The sequence below is a fragment of the Haplochromis burtoni genome, unplaced genomic scaffold (assembly GCF_018398535.1).
Source record: "Haplochromis burtoni strain Fernald_Lab_line unplaced genomic scaffold, NCSU_Asbu1 Contig_836, whole genome shotgun sequence".
NCBI classification, from domain to species: domain Eukaryota; kingdom Metazoa; phylum Chordata; class Actinopteri; order Cichliformes; family Cichlidae; genus Haplochromis; species Haplochromis burtoni.
The window spans coordinates 117,673-135,747 of record NW_024583197.1 but is presented as its reverse complement, the minus strand read 5'-3'; the positions used below and the strand labels follow the sequence as shown (position 1 = coordinate 135,747).

Below are 18,075 nucleotides of genomic sequence, written 5' to 3'. Positions count from 1 at the left end.
TGAGACAATCCAGCACATAACAGCAGGGTGCAAGATGCTAGAAAGCAGGGCATACATGGAACGCCATAACCAAGTGGCCGGCATAGTGTACAGGAACATCTGTGCCGAGTATAACCTGGAAGTCCTGAGGTCAAAATGGGAGACGCCCCCAAGGGTGGTGGAGAATGACCGAGCTAAGATCCTGTGGGACTTCCAGATACAGACGGACAAAATGGTGGTGGCTAACCAACCGGACATAGTGGTGGCAGACAAACAGAGAAGACGGCCGTAGTGATCGATGTAGTGATATCGAATGTGTTGTTGCTTTTGCTTAATCCCTTCATTAAGAGTATTTTTCCGTGTTCTTTCAGAATTAAAACATAAGCAGACACCAGGAGGAGCACTTTCTTACAACATATTTATTACATAGTAAAAAGTACATTACCTTTCATTTATATACATTAGACATTATATTCACGGAATTTCCTGTTCAAGTCACAATCAGCTTCTGATAAATCTACGATGCCATCCAACAAATAAACACTCAGCTTACATGTTGGTGGCTCTATAAGGCCGTAGTGTTACCTGACTGACACACATACACTGCATCTATGCCATCGTACTGCAGCAGCTCAGTCCACTTTCAATAAATAACACAAAACATCCGTGAGAGAAGCCCAGGACTGCTGTGAATGGTTTCCAGTCAGTTTGACATCAGATGGTCATTTAACCAATGAGCCAGCACATGTATGGAAGCAAAGAGGAGCAGCTGACTCAAACTGAGGACGTGTTGTGGAAATGTTTTAACTTCTGTTGGCAACCTCTCTCTGGAAAAGAGACTAATCTCAGTGAGCCTTTTACCTGGATAAATAAAGGAGAACAACAAGAAAACCACCGGTCTACATGTGTGATTCCTCTCTGGCACGATGCTGCAAACTTCAGATGTTTCGTACGAGTCTGTCAAATCAAAGATGCAAGTCAGGAGAAGGTGACATGACGGCGTGGCGAGCTCCTGTACCAGAGCAGTTCCTGTGCAGAGCGTGCTCACTACAGACTGACACTGGAATGTTTACGCCTCCATTTGCTGCCTGTTGAAGGTTATGAGATGCAAGCTTGGGGCAAAACGATGAATCGAACTTGGCCATTTTACACATGCTGATGTTGTCATGCCTTCTGCAACATCAGACTGTAGCCAAGGCTCTGGGAATCTTAAAACATGCAGATCATATAATCCTCACAACTCACTGTCCTTCTTATCTTTAGGTTGTTGTGAAGCACAGACATATATGAGCAAAGCTATGAGTTCAGCCTGGGGCGAAGAGAGGACTCCTGCAGGTGTTTCTGATGTAAAAACACAACAGTGCTCAGTCTAGATGAAATGTTTTCATCACTCCCAACATGAAGCTAATCCTGACGACGAGGTGGGGCAATGAAAACACTTCACTCAGAAGCTATTTACAAGACGGAGCTCTGTTTGCTGATATCCAGAGCCAAACGACACAGTCTGGCACTGAATAAGCAGTGTGTGTGTCAAATATACAGGATGTGCAGTGTGTTTTCGTCTGTACGGCTCCATTCTTATGTAAAAACTGTTAAAACAAAGCAGTGGGGCACAGTCTGACCCCTGGACAGCCACTGTGTGCATCACGACTCAAGCAGACGATCATCATTGGCACTACAAACCTCTTAGAAACAGTCCTTAACACATCTGTACTATTTATTTTAAAAACAATAAATAGTAATCAAAGTCAGCTTTCTGAACCCATCACCCACCGAGTTCAAAGAGAACAACTAACACGCTGTGTTGTTCATCCGTTTACAGACTTACAACAGTAAAAAACACAAATATAAATCAATGGGGATAAGTTCGATCTGTGGGTTTAAAATTACTGCCTGACTTAAAATATATGCACGGTGAACGCTGCTGAAAATTGTGGAATCAGTAAATTGCTCTCAGTGGGTCGCACTAACCTCTCAAAGACTGCGCGTGGCTTCTAAACCAACCTTAACCTGTTGGGTTTTTCCTACAATAACATCAGTGCTGAGTTTTTATCGGTGTCACCAGGTTTCCATTCTGGAGGATTTCTCCTTTAAATGCGGTACTACTCCATGTCCCATCTTAAGCTGCAGCTCTTCCAGTTGTTAAGGAGAGAACAGCATGGCTGGGGGGCAGCTGGACTTTACTGGACCTCGTCGGAAGGAGTTGTCGATCTGGGAGCAGGAAGCAGTGGTACAGGGGATGTGGCCTCTATGAGGGCGGGATTAAGAATGATTGGCAGGGACATGGGTGGGACTCCCACCTGCAGAGGAGAAGCAAGGGGCTGCAGAATGAGGGGGGACTGGCCTAAAGGTGAAGGACCCTGGACAGGAGAGGTTGTTAATGGCACTGGCATGGGAGGAATCAAGGGGGGGGCCGGAGATGATCGGCCTGATCCTGGAACACGAAATGAGAGAACACAGTGATTCAGTCTCTGCTCTACATCAGTTATCAGTGTGATATGCCTGAACATGAGGCCTACACAGTCTCACTTGGAGCAGTTTGCTGTTTTCCTTGCAGTCTTTTGAGCATGCATGCTCTGACCTCGGGATGAATGTGCTGATCCACAGCTACAAAAACTGACAACAGTCCTGAATGTTTCTGATGGAAATGACTTAATATGGCCCATGAATCTGTGATGGGCCGTAACAACTACTTCTTTAAGACTCATATATACTTGGCATTGGGTTACCACAAGCATGAATACTGCAGACCTGCAGACTGCAACATTTCTGACTACTTGGATACGAGATGGTCAGTTAATCAAAGTGCATCTAATTACCAGCACCCGGCTGCTAATTACCCACCTGCAGAAGCAGCAAGGATTCCCCTCAGGTTTCACACACTACTATTAACACTGACAGTGTGTAACATGCCACGTTGTTTCCATCCAGACTGCTCTTACAACCATGTGTGTAAGAATGGGTGATAGGATGCTATTCGTGCAACGAGTCCAGCCATCCAGTAGTTTCCTCACTGCTAAATATTCCACAGTTAGTGGTAGGCCACTCATGACCATGACCTCAGCTGAACAGTGGCTGAGCCATTCGGCCCCCTGGGTTTTCTAACATCAGGTTTCAACTTACACACAGACTGTCATTTAGACCATTTAAAAGTTTTGCCATTTTATCCATCTGCCGTTAAACAAATGAATATCCTACATGTATTTGTACCCTGACGGAGATTATACTGTGCTATAATAGAGGAAAGTTTCAGACATTTACCGTTGGCACTGGCTGGTGGAGGCTCCAGTGGTGAGGCCGGCCTGCTGGAGCTTTGAGCCACTGTAGAGTTTACTGGGGCTTGGGCGGGTGTTTGCATGGGAGGTGGAGACACCTGAGGCGATGGGGGCCGGCCTGCTGGGGTTGTCAGCTGCACCGACTCTGCTTGAGGATTGGGTACTGCATCTAAAATGAAAGATGATACAACGGGGTAAAACTGGTGACGGTACAAGCTCAAATTTACAGGTTGTCATGTCAGTGTGTCACACCTGGTATGATAGTCTGTTTGAAGAGCTCCTCCCTCAATAAAGGCAGGAAACAGACAATTCTTTCCCAAGTTATTTCCCACAGGTCAGAGTATCCTGTCCTAGAGTCAGCACTGTGGAAGATGCCTGCTGTGTCCATAACCAGCAGCATGTTCTTCAAAGACTCAGGGATGGCTTCCAACTACACGAACACACACAGGCAACACAGTCTACACACACCTTTCTCTCATAGTGACAGTCATAACTACCATGGTATTTTGGTAATGTGGACATAAGAATTATATTCTCCTTACCAACAAGTCACTTGATCCAGCATGCATGTACTTATCCATGAAGTCCAAAATGGTGAGCCAGAGGGCAGCAAAGGTAGGCAGGGACAGCAGAGGAGAGAGGTGCTGTAGGAAAACCTAGAAGACAATCACACGTCAGAAGAAAATGTTCTGTTTGACCACCTAAACTCAAACTACGGCAAAGAGATGTAGACAAAATGAACCAATGACAGAGCGACTTTTATTAACATTGATTAGCCACAATATTAAAGGCACTGACAGGTGAAGGGAATACAATTCAGGATCTTGTTGGAATGTAATGTTCTTCTGAGCAACCCATGTGGTGAGCCTTAACTTTGACACATGGCACCACCTGGAAACTGCTACAGGCAGTGTTTATGTGAACTGTATCTTCACAAGAACAGGCCAAATCAGGGGAGCTGCCCTGCATGTCCCGTGTGCCCTACATGTCCCGTGTGCCCTGCATGTCCCGTGTGCCCTGCATGTCCCCTGCATGTACCCTGTGCCCTGCATGTACCCTCATGCCCTGCATGTGGCCCTGCATGTGGCCCTGCATGTGCCCTGCATGCCCCCGTGTGCCCTGCATGCCCCCGTGTGCCCTGCATGCCCCCGTGTGCCCTGCATGCCCACAGAACTCGACTGATCAATTGCTTATGTTTCAGTGCCAGATACCACAGGAAACATTCTAGGCACTATATCCATCTCTGTCATATATATCTAGGTCAGGGCTGTTTTGGTGGGAACTTAAACAATATTAAGCTTGATTTAAACTTCTGCAGGAAATGTATCACCTAAAATGTATCACACTGCAACCTTCCATGCCATTCAAATTGTTGTGGTATGCATGTAGTTTACCCGACATGTAGTTAATATTTCTCAGGTTCACGTCAGCATAGGGTTAAAATGGGGTTCCAGTTACGACATAGATCTGACGCAGGTTGGAATGTTGGTTTAACTTGTGTAACTGTGGTTGTGTGCAGTGCAATATGTGATGCTTTCAACCTTTGACAACAGCGTGCAGGCTCTCATTCTGGTCTCCTCCATACCACCAACATCTGCTGGGCTAATGTTGTCAAGCAGCTTAGTCAGCAGGGGGAAAAGCACCTGACAGCCAACAAAGAAACACGAATGAAAAACGAGTGAACAAAGGTGTCTTCACAGTCCTGAAATAACGCAGACATTCAGCATTTACCTTGTTGAAACAGGACTCCCATTCAATTGCATCAAGTGTCTGCAGATCATGAACAAGCAGTGCCCTCTGGAGGTAGGTGAGGGCCTGCATGCGAACCGGTCGCCTGGCATCACAGCACAACCAAGCAATCCCTGTGGGAGTGACATTGAGTGGAGCTGTGACGAAGACACTGATATGAACATAAACTGCATTACAGAGCTGAAGCAGAACTGACATCTGAGAGAAAACTAAAAGTGTGGAAAAAAGAAAATGGCACCTAAAAAAAAAAAAAAGACTTCTCAACCTTGTACTAGAAACAGTAACACACATACACTGAAAGAGCAAGCGTGGTCTGAGATCCTTTATAACAACACAGATCTACCAGAAATTCAAATTCTTGTAAAAAGCATGTTGTAAGACAATATACAAGACTGTGCATTTGGTCTACATTAAGAACAGAAACAAAAAAAAGTTTATTCTATGACAAAAAATACACCAAGTACTTCAGACATGTTGTAGTATACACAACACAAAACCTAAGATCAAGATTCAGGAATATCCACCACCAACCTATGAGACTGAACTTCAGCTGAAGTCAAACCAGATTATTGAGGACTATCTCAGCTCCAGGATGGAGCACATCAGGGATCTTGCTAAGAATTCCCTGAGTATCTGAACAGGGACTAGTTTTCCATGAGGGAAAACAAAGTCTGCTCACAATTCTTCACAAGACACATTTAAATAAATACATTTTCAAGTTTTGAGTTAAGACATTTTGCGCAATTGATAAATTTCTAATTTTTAAAACGTTAAATAAGACTTCTGAATTTCCTAAATGCTGATCTTTATTACCAAAATCCCTTTGTTAATTTAACTGCCAAGAAGACTTTGGAAACCTCTAGTTTTCAGCTCCAACCAGGCTTTTTACTACAAGCCATATTTACACACACACACTGTGAATGTGTGCACGACAGTCAGAGAGCACAGAATAGTTTCCTACCTTGCAGCAGGGGGCACCAGCAGCTGGTCCACAAAGTCTGAGAATCAGCCTCAATCTTCCTGCTGGAGGCCTCCAGATGGCACTGCTCCTCTGCCCAGGAGTTGTAGATGTTGGCAGCCCGGGTGTGCAAGGTGTGCATCAGATCTAAGAGCTGCACCCCCCCCACACACAAAAACCAGCATTAATAATAAGGAGATGTCCAGCTTTATGTCTGCAGTTCAAACTTGACGAATAAAACCACGTACAGACTATTTAGATGTTTACTCAGTTTCTACTAGCAGCAAGGATGCAGTAATGGTGTCTGTGACAGTAAACAGTTTGATCAATCACATAACAAGAGACTATGCTATATGTTATACAGACATTATATTATGAAGTCCTGCAATTCCACAGTGAATAATAGGGAGATTATTCATATTTATGCTTTAATATAAAAGCACTGCTCTTCTTGTTAATAGTTTATTTGGTCAATAAACCAGTTTATACAGAACTTTAGCTAATAATTAATTTCATCATGAACTAATACGCTGACTATTTTTTCCAGGAATTCACAGGAAAATATTTCAAAACTACTGGTGAACACAACAAAGTGGTTTAAATGTTTGTCTTTCATCTAATTTCATCGTAGATGAAGTTACATTTACAAAGTTCTTCACAAGCTGCTCTTTATGTGTCATTAGTTGGCAATGACATCAGTAAATGTGATCAAGGAAAACACCATGTTTGTCCGAGAGGAGGTGGAGTGTCATTATACAAAGAAACGACTTGAATGAAACAAAATAAACTCAAATTTGTACGTAAGTATTGTAGTTACAATCTCCCACTGGGTACAAAACAAGGCTCTTTAAAATAAGAGAAGAATTTTAAGCCATGTTAGTTTAACAGCCATAGTAGCAGGTACAGGAAGCAGTGAAGATGGTTTTGTGTAGGAAGAAAAGACGGAGACGGGTCAAAGCACTGACATCTACATCCACGACACAAACTGCACTTTGGTTTGTAATGTTTACTTCCTGTGTGTGTGTGTGTGTGTGTGTGTGTGTGTGTGTGTGTGTGTGTGTGTGTGTGTGTGTGTGTAATACATTAATTGGATGTTAAATCCAGACCAACAACACAAAAATGTTCAAACGTCCACCCAACTCTGAACATGCTGACTTAAAAGCTCCACCGCTCTGATCTGCACTGAAGGATGAGATCAGGCACTGAAACAGCTCTCAACTCTGTTTAACGTGTAAACACTCTAAACACAGCATGTTCCACCTACTTACACTTACAATAAGTCTGTGACTGTGCCGAGAACACAAGTGAAATGGTCTTTGAAATTAGCTGGAAACTCTGGTGAACACTGACAGTAACAATGAGCAGGTAACATCCTTCAAGCCAGTGTTGTGACCCATCACCACATCAGAAACAGAACAAATGGGACTCTGTCAGGAAAAGTGTGATGCTACATTTACAGCTGACGTGGATTTACAGCTGTAAGAGTCCTGATGCAACACTTTATAAGCTGCACCTAAAACTAAAGACATGATTATTGATTTTAGGAAGTCCTCTTATACCGCATCACCTACTATCATTGAAACTGCCGATATTGGGACTGTTGAGAGTTATAAATATCTAGGTGTGGTACTTGACCATAAACTGTGTTTTGAATCTCATGCTGATGCCACTACTAAAAAAGTTCAACAAAGACTGTTCTTTTTAAGGAAAATGAGATCTTTTAATGTCTCATCTGAGATGTTGTCCTTGTTTTATAGAAGTTTTATCGAATCTGTGATGTTTTTTTGTATCGCTGCCTGGTTTGGTAACCTGACGGTGAAGAATAAGAATCGGTTGGGACTTCTGGTAAAAACCTCTAGCAAAATTTCAGGGTGCTGGCAAGATGGACTTTTGGCCATTTACAATAGAAATGTGCTTAGAAAGGCTCATTCTATTATTAATTGTGTGAACCATCCACTTCACAGGGAGTTTGAGTTGTTGCCTTCCGGCCGCCGTTTTAGAGTACCTCCGAGGAGGACTAAAAGACTCCAGGTCTCTTTTATCCCTACTGCGTCTTGTCTCCTTAATGGCAAATAATTGTCCTTGAACTTTCTATCATTATTACTGTTATTATTATTTTATAGTATTGTTCTGTTTATTTTTATCCTCCTGCTGCTAAACTAATTTCCCCTTGTGGGACAATAAAGAAATTGAATTGAATTGAATAAAACTCCATCTGTGACCCAAACCAGGCGTCTAACATGCTGACACTACAGTCAGTGGGAGGAGTCTCAGTGCTGCATTAAAATGCTCAACTGAATCAGAGATGTGTGGGTAAAACAAGATGCTTTTGGGACGCTGGGTTCTCATCATTAGAAGGGTAAGGAAGGGTAAAGAGGGCTGTTGTACTTACGTCCTGACTAACCTGTAATGACACCGTGTGGTAACTGGCTGGGACACCCTCATCCTCCTCATCATCACTGTAGGAACGTGATGGGCGCTGGCTAAAGGTCCTGCTGCTGCTTCGCCTCACGCTGCCTCCGCTGTCCTTCTCCCTGCCGCCTGCCTTCTTCCTCATCCGAGACTTGGAGGTGTCATATTTGTGGCTCTTCTTCTTGTCGTGGTTGCGGTAACCTGGACAAGTATGAGGAAACTGAGTCGATCTAATCTCATCTGAAATCTACCAGAAGCATGGCTGTCTGAAACATTTGCCCTTCCTGCTTAAAGGGTTTAAAACATGCTATAATAATGGGAACAATTAAAGCCACAAGCAGCTAAAAGAGAGCCCTCGCAGCTCGGTGCACATCCAGCATGCTGCTGCTTGGGTGTGCTGGAGATGTGGCCGTGTGGATGCAGTGCAGTTTACCTCCTCGTCTCAGTAAGTGGCGATGGAAAGTACACAGTAATTACACCGTTTTATATCATCCATGAAACCACTAATGAAAATCAGCTCATTTCTGCTGCTTGAATCCAAACCTCTAAGCTTTTGACCACATGTGAGGCACGGATGTTTCATTCATCATTTCTTGGTACTTTCCCACGGACACTGGAGAGAAACTGGAATGTGAATATATTATCTGGCTTCATAGATCTGCGTGTCATCTGCATAGCAGTGTAAATGTATGCTATGCCTTCTAATGAATAATATAAACAGAATTGGTCCTAGCACTGAACCCTGTGGAGCTCCATAATTAACCTCAGCGTGTGAAGAGGACTCATAAATGTGTTCCAATATTAAATCATAACTTCATTTATGGACATCTGTGGTTTGATGTGTTTGCATGAGTGGACTGAATGTGTTGTTATCAACATCTGGTGAGACTTTCATGCCAGTCACACCTTTAGAAATAAACTGGTGATGTGTTCAGTACTGACCTGCTATATTTAACTCAGTGTGTTTAGTACTAAGTGAACAAAGTTTAATAGTTCTTCTGATAAAACCAACCAGACGTTAGTGTCTCACCTCCATTGAGGCTGGCCTCCACAAACACTCGTATCGCTCTGACACACAGCTCAAAGTTGTCGGGCGTGACGTGGGCGGCGTCTCGAACGATGAAAGAAAGCGTCTCCACACACTTGATGAGAGACTTTGTGTCGTGCTGGCCAAGGTCCTGACCCAGTGTCAGACTGTACTGGTTGACCAGTGGGTGATTCAGCTGAGCCTTTGACCCGACTGTGGGGGTCTTACTTATCTCAAAGTCATCTTTCCCAACCTGTGTGGGGGTAAAGAAACATCTGAAATAAAACAAGCATCCCATGTTCTTTCCATAAATTAAGCTTTCAAATAAAATCAGGAAAAGAAACATGTCCTTGGCTTTATATATGATACTGTTACAGTTTCACTGTCATATGCAACATACTGTTACTCATGAAGCAGGTGTGAGTGTGAGTGTATGTGCTAACCACGAGCCATCCACTGCTGGCTACATCCACATCAGTGGCCGAGCGTGGGATCCTGGTCTTGCTGTGCTCAGTGTAGACCTCCGAGTCCGATGTGTAGCCTCGGTCTAAGCTCACTTCACTGGGATGATGAGACGACAGCTCACTGTCTGACTGGGCACCTGCAGTAAATGCCAACAAAGACATGTTCATGTGAACTCCTAACATGATGTTTTTATGTATTTCTATTTGCTCTTAGACGCTTGTTCAGCTGAACCTGTGTCATTGTCAGCTGTGGCCGAGGTAAGCTGGAAGGCGACAGGAGGTTTCACTCCAGCTCCGATGCACTCCAGCAGTGAAAAGAGCGTGTACCAGTCATCTGTACAGTGGATATTGGCTGCATTAGTCTTCAGCAGCTCATGAAGGCCATAAGCCACCTCCCTGCTGACCCGGGAGAGGACATGGGGCTTCATCATTAGCAAGAGGCGGAGGGAGAGAAGAACCTGTGGGCGCACAGCGAGAGAGCACTGTGGTAATCTGTTCAAATCGTTTAAGCCAGGGGTCGGCAACCCTGGGCACGAACGGTTAACTGATGGCACGACCATAGCTGGACTGGCCATCGGCCATTTTTCATCCATTTTTAATGGGCCGATGATTTTTTTTATTTTTTTTTGTAACGGTATAAACAATGAAAGGTGGTGGATTGTCCCGATGCTGGCCGATGTGTAAAAATAACTCAGTGGTTTGGTGGTGGCAGAGCTCCAACAGAGGCCAGCAGGTGGATGAGGGAAGGGGAGTGTGTGGTTTTTCCCATATTTCTAGCATGTCAGTTTATTTTGTTGTTATCAGCCAGACCCATATTTGCTTTAAATGACAAATGTATTTAAGACGGAGTGATTTATGTCAGTCTGGGATGGTACGTGCTAACAGCCATAGTTCCTACCTGCCGGATCTTCTTTTCATTGATATTGCTGTTATGACTGATGAAGCCGAGCTGGTGAGTTGTTGACTAAATAACGTGTTAAAGCTACAAATATGACTATTACCAAACTGTACTGTCACTAATAGGGTTGCTTTGTTGATGTTGTTTTATTTTGTGTCTTTCAGTTGATTACCTGCCTTCTGTAAAGGCACGGTTACTGTACTGGTGTTAGCTTATGCGTCAAAGGCAGCAATCAGACGTCCGAGCCTGAGTACGACACAGTTTCATCAGTTAAAACACACCCTTACGGTGGGAGTTTACTAAATTAAATTGTATTTTCTGTTGTACAGTTCATTTGCTGTTATGGATAAAAAGTCTTTTTGTTTCTAAATAGCTGATAACTATTCGCTGACAGCTGCCAACATCTGCAAACAAATATAATCCTATGAAGTTGATCTATATAGTGAGTAACTGTTCATATAGAGCGTTATTAAATTCATTGCTAATGCAGTCATACGGCACACTGACCTCTGGGGGAATTTTAGAGGCTCTCATCATCAGAAAGGTTGCCGACCCTGGTTTAAGCACATCAGACATTTCCAGTCTTATTTTATTGGTAAATTCTAACGAAATAGTAAACTCAACAACATTATGCAGAAACAGGAAACAAACCTTTAGATCTAACATGCACTTGGCCCAAAGTGCTTGCTGGATCTAAATGATTTACTCTTCCTGCTTTCTTTGCATGCTTCTGAAATCCTCACTAATCTGCCGTTTGACTCAACGCATCGAGTAACAAATACTCGAAAGATTGTGTTGTGGTGGATAAATACTTTGTCTTTTTAAAGAACAACAATATTCAAAATAGAACAACACAGGTATTTTAAAATGACACGCTAATCTGTATCCATGTCCAACATGCCACATTCACACCAGCACGTTCTTCTATGCTTTTCAGTGCGTTCTGACACTCACACATGTTCATACTCTGATGGACGCATCAGAGAGCACGGTCATCGTGCTGGTCAAAGAGACCACCAGCACAGGTGGCTTTGCACCAACAGCATCCAGCTACCTGGGTTTAAGCTGCCCTAAAACTGAGACTGTCTGCTAACTTGATGATGATCCGAGTCTGCAAGACCACATCTGTGTGCCGGGGTCAGGAAGCATCTTTGTATACCTGCGAGCTGATGTCTTCTCGTCGTAGCAGGCGAATTGCAAGTCGAAGGAGTCCCACCACAGCTCGTTCCACCAGGAAGCAGCTCTCATTAGCATGAACGCAGAGCTGGCAAAGGTGGTCGCGCACCGTCTGCCACACACAGGACACACGGTCTCTGCTCACAAACGCAGAGAAACAGCTCGTTATTGTGCTCAAAATCACTGACAACACAAACGATGTCACAAGAGTCATTCCCACCGGTTCTCAAGAACAATGCGCAGCAGCATCTCCAGGCAGAAGGCAGCATCCTCTTCATCATATGTCTCTTCATCTGGGGTGACTGATATCAGAGCCTTGACAGGAGAATCCAGGTCATTTAGTGTGCTTATGTTGAACCATGAGGTGAATGGTAAGGGAAACACTAAGCTAACACTTAGACTGTTAAAGTATGTGCTGAACAACAATAACCTTCATGAGCTCTTGTAGAGACTCCAGCTTCAGGAACTTGCTCTCGGTGATCAGCTTTTCTGGGTCACATTGCTGGAAGACAAACAGCAAACCTACTGATGGTGATCTGATACAGTGTCAGCTGTCCGAACAGTGTTGGTCAAAGTGCACAGCTCAATAAGGCCAAATGTGTAAAAATAAACTATGAAGCAGGCTAACGTTGTTCCCATTTTCACAGATTTAAATCCAGTTTGTTAAATATCACGGCTGTAACGTTCATATTATAACAAACCAAAACAATCACCGGTGCCGTCGTCATTTAACTGAATAAAAGTCAGACACTGCAACATGGGGCTGGTTTTAATTAGGCACCAATTACTGTAACTACAAATAGTCTGATTACTCGGAGCATTGGCTCTGTGTCATTGTTGCTACGATTCGCATGCCTTCACTTGAACTGTATTTGAAATAAAGCTGAGGATGGCAGCTGGTGTTTGGACTGTGTTCAGAGATCGCGGTGAGTCCAGTACCTTGATGCAGTGGACAGCAGCCTGTTTGGCTTCCTGGTTTTCTGTGGACGGTCCTCTGAGTCCTGACTGCTCGGCTCCACTAAGCGTCAGCCAGTTGAAAACACTTAGCACTGCTGACTCGCCACTGAATGTAACACATGAGGAGAAAACGTCCTTTTACTCCATGGCCTCTTAGCTAGCACATGCCTTTGTACTGGTTTTAAAGATCCGGTCTGTTCTACGGGGAATTAAACGTAAAGCTGGTATTTCACAAACATGCAGAGCTAACCGCTGAGCATGGGAGCAGCTTAAAGCAGTTCTAGCAGGTAAAAAAAAAAGTTCACCAGTATTTGGAAAAAAGTCACTGTGTGGTGACACTTATTGGTCTAAAAGATGGAGGATGAGATTGGTGTGTACCGATTTGAAGGGGTTTCCTCTCTCTGAAGAGAAATCTTCCCATTGGGCTCTACAAAGTCTTCCACCTGAGAGCACAGGCAGGTAGGTGTTAGCACAACTTTATGTCTCTCTTTACAAAAGACAAACAAACAGTAGATGCCACAGATGATCTATGCAGTACTATCAGAAAACGAGGACAGAACAACGACCTCAACCATGGCTTTGGGCAGCAGTTCAGCTCTGAACAGCTGCAGCAGCGAGTCCACGATGTTCTTCCAGCCCTCCCTCAGGATGTTGCCATGCCGATGAGCGAGGTCGAACACCGTCTTGGCGGCTGTCTGAGCCTTACTGTTACTGCCAAACACGGTGGGAAGATTCTCCACAGACTGTGTGTGGGGGGACACACAGACACTATTTACACATCTGAATACATTACTGTTACTGAACAACATGCAGGACAACACAATTAGATCATTCACAAACTCTGTTTCTGTAGATGTTTAAGAAGCTGAGAGCTGTGAGGAAGGCTTCTTTTAAACAAAGGTCATTTTAAGGTGCTGACAGTGGGGACTCTCTGCTGACATCAACAGGTGGAGGAGTGGTACTGACCCAGCCACGTGTGAAAACATCCTCTCAGTGCATCAGCAGGAACATTGAATGAAATCTGGATCAATTCATTAGTGACAACAAACGTGTGTCTGTACAAGTTTAAACTGCTGTGTTCACTCATCCTCACTACAGTTGTGTGTGGCACGGCTCAGTGTTTGCTGTGGAGCACAACTGATACAACAGTACATTTTCTCACAATCACAGTTCAGTTCACGGCACTATTTATGTGTTAGCAGTATTTATACATTAGCAGATGCTACATTTTGTACACATGTTCTAATGTGGGGTGTGTATCAGAGGTGTCAGTTTTTCTTCAGAAACCACCAAACGATGATTGTGTGAACCAGAACGCCAAACTAACCAGTGACAGTGAACACAGTCAGGAACTGTGTTCTTTAATCAGCTGATCCCCAAAACACGTGATTGGACTAAGCAGTGTCACATGTGCACTTACTGTGTGTCAAAGGTACGGCAGTGTCTTTGGCTGTGAACAGAAGCGATTTAAGCTGTGGACCCACCTCGCTGCTCAGAGTGGTGAACTTGCAGAGGGAGATGATCAAATTGTCAAACACGTCATTGAAGCCATAGTGAGCTGCAATCATCGCACATTTCCTGCCAAACACAGACGACTGCACACTTTAACAGCTGACAAACACAAAGTGTTTACACTTCATTCTTTACTTCAACTTAACAACTGAACTCCTGACAAAACTACGCCTGTTTTAAAACGTGCATTTTTTCTCCTACAGTAGTCACACGATTTGTCCGTCCACAGTTAACAACAGTAACTTGTGTGTGGGTGGACCGTGCTTCTCCTGCAGGCTAACCCGTGGATGTGGACATTTAAAGGCCGTTTCCAGCACTACAACTCGCAGCGTGTCGTAGCATTTACCACCGAGTGCATCTGAGTGCTGTATACCTGAAGCCAGTGATGGCCTTCTGGATGATGACATCATCGAGGCTCTTGTCAAAGACATAGGAGAGTGCAGCGATAGTGGGGCCCCATGTCATGGTGAACAAGTCATTGTCGTAGCTGCCGGGCGGCAGGTGGAGAAAGACGCCTTCGGATGAGGCGCCGCGGTGCAGTAAGACGCTCCACACATAATTCTCCTTCACTAAACCCGTCTGCTCGTCCGGCATCACAATCTCCTCGTTTCTACAAAGGAAAGAACATCAGTCTATTCATGAGCCTCGGACAGCTGCCCGCCTTCTTTAATCACATCAATATGGAAACAGCTGGAAGCTCTTTAGATCTGTGTTGATGCAGGTAAGGAAACCCCAGAAGCCTTATTCTGTTCATCCGGATGTGGCGTTTCAGCAGGAGAAACATTAAACGCTACATGCAGATGAACAGAATCAGCCTTCTGCTTTTAAATGAGGTGAATGAAGCAGCGTGATGGGCGTTTTTAACAAGATATCCTGAACCAGGATGAGCACAGAGATGAGGCTCAGATCTGGCTGCTGATAGCAGATGCTAACACATCAGGGGAGTTGTGCTGTGCGCCTTACTTGATAGCATTGTAGATATCCTCCAACATGTCCTGGTCAAAGTCTTTGTTTCCGTTGACTCCTTTTAGATTTTTCTTGAATTGCTGTTTTAAAGTGAAACATCGTGTTAGCAGTGATCAGCATTGGTTTCACTCTACAAACTCTATTCAAACATGTGACCAGTAGACTTTTATTTCCACTCACACGTCGGTGAGAGCACCGATGTGTGATCCTTTGGCATCTAGTGCTTTGTTCAGAGCATCACACCAACGGTTAAAAGGCCTTGGTTGGACACACACTCATGTGTCATTTAATATATTTTAGGTGCATCATTAGGAAAACAGCGATGCCACAGAGAGACGCAGAAACAGGATTCTGCTAAGGATCAGGAACATGCCATCTGAAACGCACAGTGGTCAGTATCAGCGCTGGTCTGGGAGCAGCTGCTGGAAACAGCACGCTGGGTTTTATGGACACAGTACCTACCATCCCACCGCCCTCAGCTGAACCGCACTTGTGTCATGTTATTGTCGGGGAACACGATCTGATGTGCACACAGCCATAGTTTTCCCATTCCAAAAATAACTGGTGCCAACACATGCTGTGATGAATGTTACATACTGCAACAAGCTCCTAAGTAAGCGAAGTGCCAGGCGCCACTTTTATTGGCCCTGTCCAAACTATTGTGTGGACGTCTGTGTGTTGTCTGATCCTGAGCTCGGTGAGTTTTTCCCCAGACTGCAGCTGAAAGCGCATAGAAATGATTTTAATACACAACAACAGACGATGAGGTCAGACCAGCTTTTATTAACTATGTGAACATAAGAAGAGAGAAAGCAAGTGTGTGTTCGTCAGTGAGTGCCACACACAGTTTAGGCTTCGACACCGTCAACCAAAGGCAGAGAGCACCAACATACACCCCCCTCCCTGACTGTGTGGAGCCACTGACTACAGCTGTGGGCTCTGAACCAGCAGCTTCACCAGTGCAAACACCAGCTTTGTTAGAGGAATGTCAAACCACCACATGTGTCATGTTTAACAAAAATAAAATGACATGACTGAGACAAAAACGCTGGTATTTTGTAAATATAATAATAGCAGCGTCCTTCTATTGAGAGTAACATCCTCCCCTCTTAATGCTCTCTGGCTGCTATGGTATCGCGTAAATATTTCTTTCAAAATAAGACGCACAACTACAACATGGGAAAGACCCAGGGAAACCGTTAACAATAAAAACCCTGAAGACCATAAATTTCACACCCGAGCCTCAACTCTCAGGGCCCGGTACCAAACGACTAACGGACCGGTACTGGGCCGTGGACCGGGGGTTTGGGACCGCTGGTCTAAACTCTTTGATGTGCTTCTCTTTAATTTGCTGTTTTGCTGAATGGGTTCATTTGTGTTTATGGGTTTCTCACACATGCATGTCAGAACCAGTGCTGTGGTTTTACTCTCAGCCTCACCAACATCTGACTGCATTCTGCTAGAATACAAAGGTCAACAACAACATTATTATCATTATCATTAGTAGTATTATAATCATATTTACAACATTTATGGCAGGTTTCAGTGACAGTGTTGTGTTATTTTCGTGCTGATGTGGTATCGCGGGGTGGATACTCTGTAACAGTAGCTGTAACAAACAAGCTTTGCAACTAGCTTCAGTTTAAACGTCTCTATTAACTTGTGCACTGAACTTTAAATGAAACAAAGATTTTTCTTACACTGACTGCACCACCTGACATGTGAAGTACGACAGCTCACCATTTTCATTTAGCTCGGTATATCGTTATTTAAGAGAGAGCTGCAAACTTTACAATAATGAAACATAGTGTAGATCAGGGGTGTCAAACTCAGATACACAGTGGGCCAAAATTCAAAACTGGAACAAAGTCGCGGCTAACATTAATATTTATTGAAATATATTTATTCCTCCAGATATAAGAACGAAGCTTTTCTTATGGACTCAAAGACGTTTTGCTGAAAAACTGAATATGGAACAAGCAAAGCTTAATACTAAACAATATATATATTAGCTGTATAATACCAGTAGGCCAGCTCTGATAGTAATTTCTTATCACTGAAACAACCTTAATAGTCTTCACAGTGTTTCCATGGACTGTCTCTCTACTCAACATGTTTGTGCTTTAAAACACTGCATAGAAATAACTCAGCATCAGGACTTTTCTCTGTTAACGAGCTCCCTGCTGACCACCGAGTATTTACTCGATTACTGTGGGAAACAGGGCGGACGTTTTACGCTTCATTCAGCCATTATTACTCATGCACAACAGGCTGGTGAATGAGAACCACAACAAGGACTTTAATATCTTTGTTATTAGATTGTGAGCCCAACAAGGGACAATTGTTGAAAATCAGCAGCAGCTATAAACCTGTGTGTGGTACATCAGTGTCATGTCTTGCACTTGAACTGTGTTAAACTGTCCCTTTTAAATAAATAAATTCAACCATCAATGTTTCCTATGATGTCTGCAGCTGTAAGAGCTTCAGTTCTTCTGAAGGACCCACATATGTGAGGCACATACTGGTGTTGGGCTACAGGACCACTACAGGACCAGTCCAACTTCTTCCACACCAAACTTGTTTATTCACATCTTTATGGTGCACAGTCAGGTTGGACGTGAAAGGGGCCACACCTGAACTATTCTCAAACCGTTGGGAGCATGAGATGATCCAAAATATCTCAGCACGCTGACACATGAAGT

The 18,075-nt window shown here is 43.9% G+C and overlaps 1 protein-coding gene across 4 annotated transcripts in view; it reads right to left on the bottom strand.

Annotated features, from left to right (window-relative positions):
- Positions 1 to 380: 380 nt before the first annotated feature.
- The window catches only part of gbf1 (golgi brefeldin A resistant guanine nucleotide exchange factor 1), a 92,931-nt gene continuing 75,236 nt past the window's right edge, over positions 381 to 18,075 (bottom strand). For 2 of the 4 annotated variants that reach the window (XM_014330493.2, XM_014330495.2), the window contains 20 exons: positions 15,371 to 15,453; positions 14,781 to 15,017; positions 14,380 to 14,473; positions 13,462 to 13,638; positions 13,274 to 13,338; positions 12,878 to 13,001; positions 12,369 to 12,440; positions 12,159 to 12,253; positions 11,922 to 12,075; positions 10,097 to 10,322; positions 9,844 to 10,001; positions 9,404 to 9,653; positions 8,354 to 8,574; positions 5,965 to 6,115; positions 4,986 to 5,116; positions 4,796 to 4,897; positions 3,797 to 3,910; positions 3,507 to 3,684; positions 3,241 to 3,423; positions 381 to 2,413 (listed from right to left, as the gene is read on the bottom strand). In XM_014330493.2, the coding sequence (XP_014185979.1) occupies positions 2,160 to 2,413; positions 3,241 to 3,423; positions 3,507 to 3,684; positions 3,797 to 3,910; positions 4,796 to 4,897; positions 4,986 to 5,116; positions 5,965 to 6,115; positions 8,354 to 8,574; positions 9,404 to 9,653; positions 9,844 to 10,001; positions 10,097 to 10,322; positions 11,922 to 12,075; positions 12,159 to 12,253; positions 12,369 to 12,440; positions 12,878 to 13,001; positions 13,274 to 13,338; positions 13,462 to 13,638; positions 14,380 to 14,473; positions 14,781 to 15,017; positions 15,371 to 15,453 (3,069 nt within the window). In that variant the 3' untranslated portion in view covers positions 381 to 2,159. The remainder of the gene's footprint in view (positions 2,414 to 3,240; positions 3,424 to 3,506; positions 3,685 to 3,796; positions 3,911 to 4,795; positions 4,898 to 4,985; positions 5,117 to 5,964; positions 6,116 to 8,353; positions 8,575 to 9,403; positions 9,654 to 9,843; positions 10,002 to 10,096; positions 10,323 to 11,921; positions 12,076 to 12,158; positions 12,254 to 12,368; positions 12,441 to 12,877; positions 13,002 to 13,273; positions 13,339 to 13,461; positions 13,639 to 14,379; positions 14,474 to 14,780; positions 15,018 to 15,370; positions 15,454 to 18,075) is intronic. The other 2 variants (XM_014330494.2, XM_014330496.2) reach the window with 1 other exon arrangement.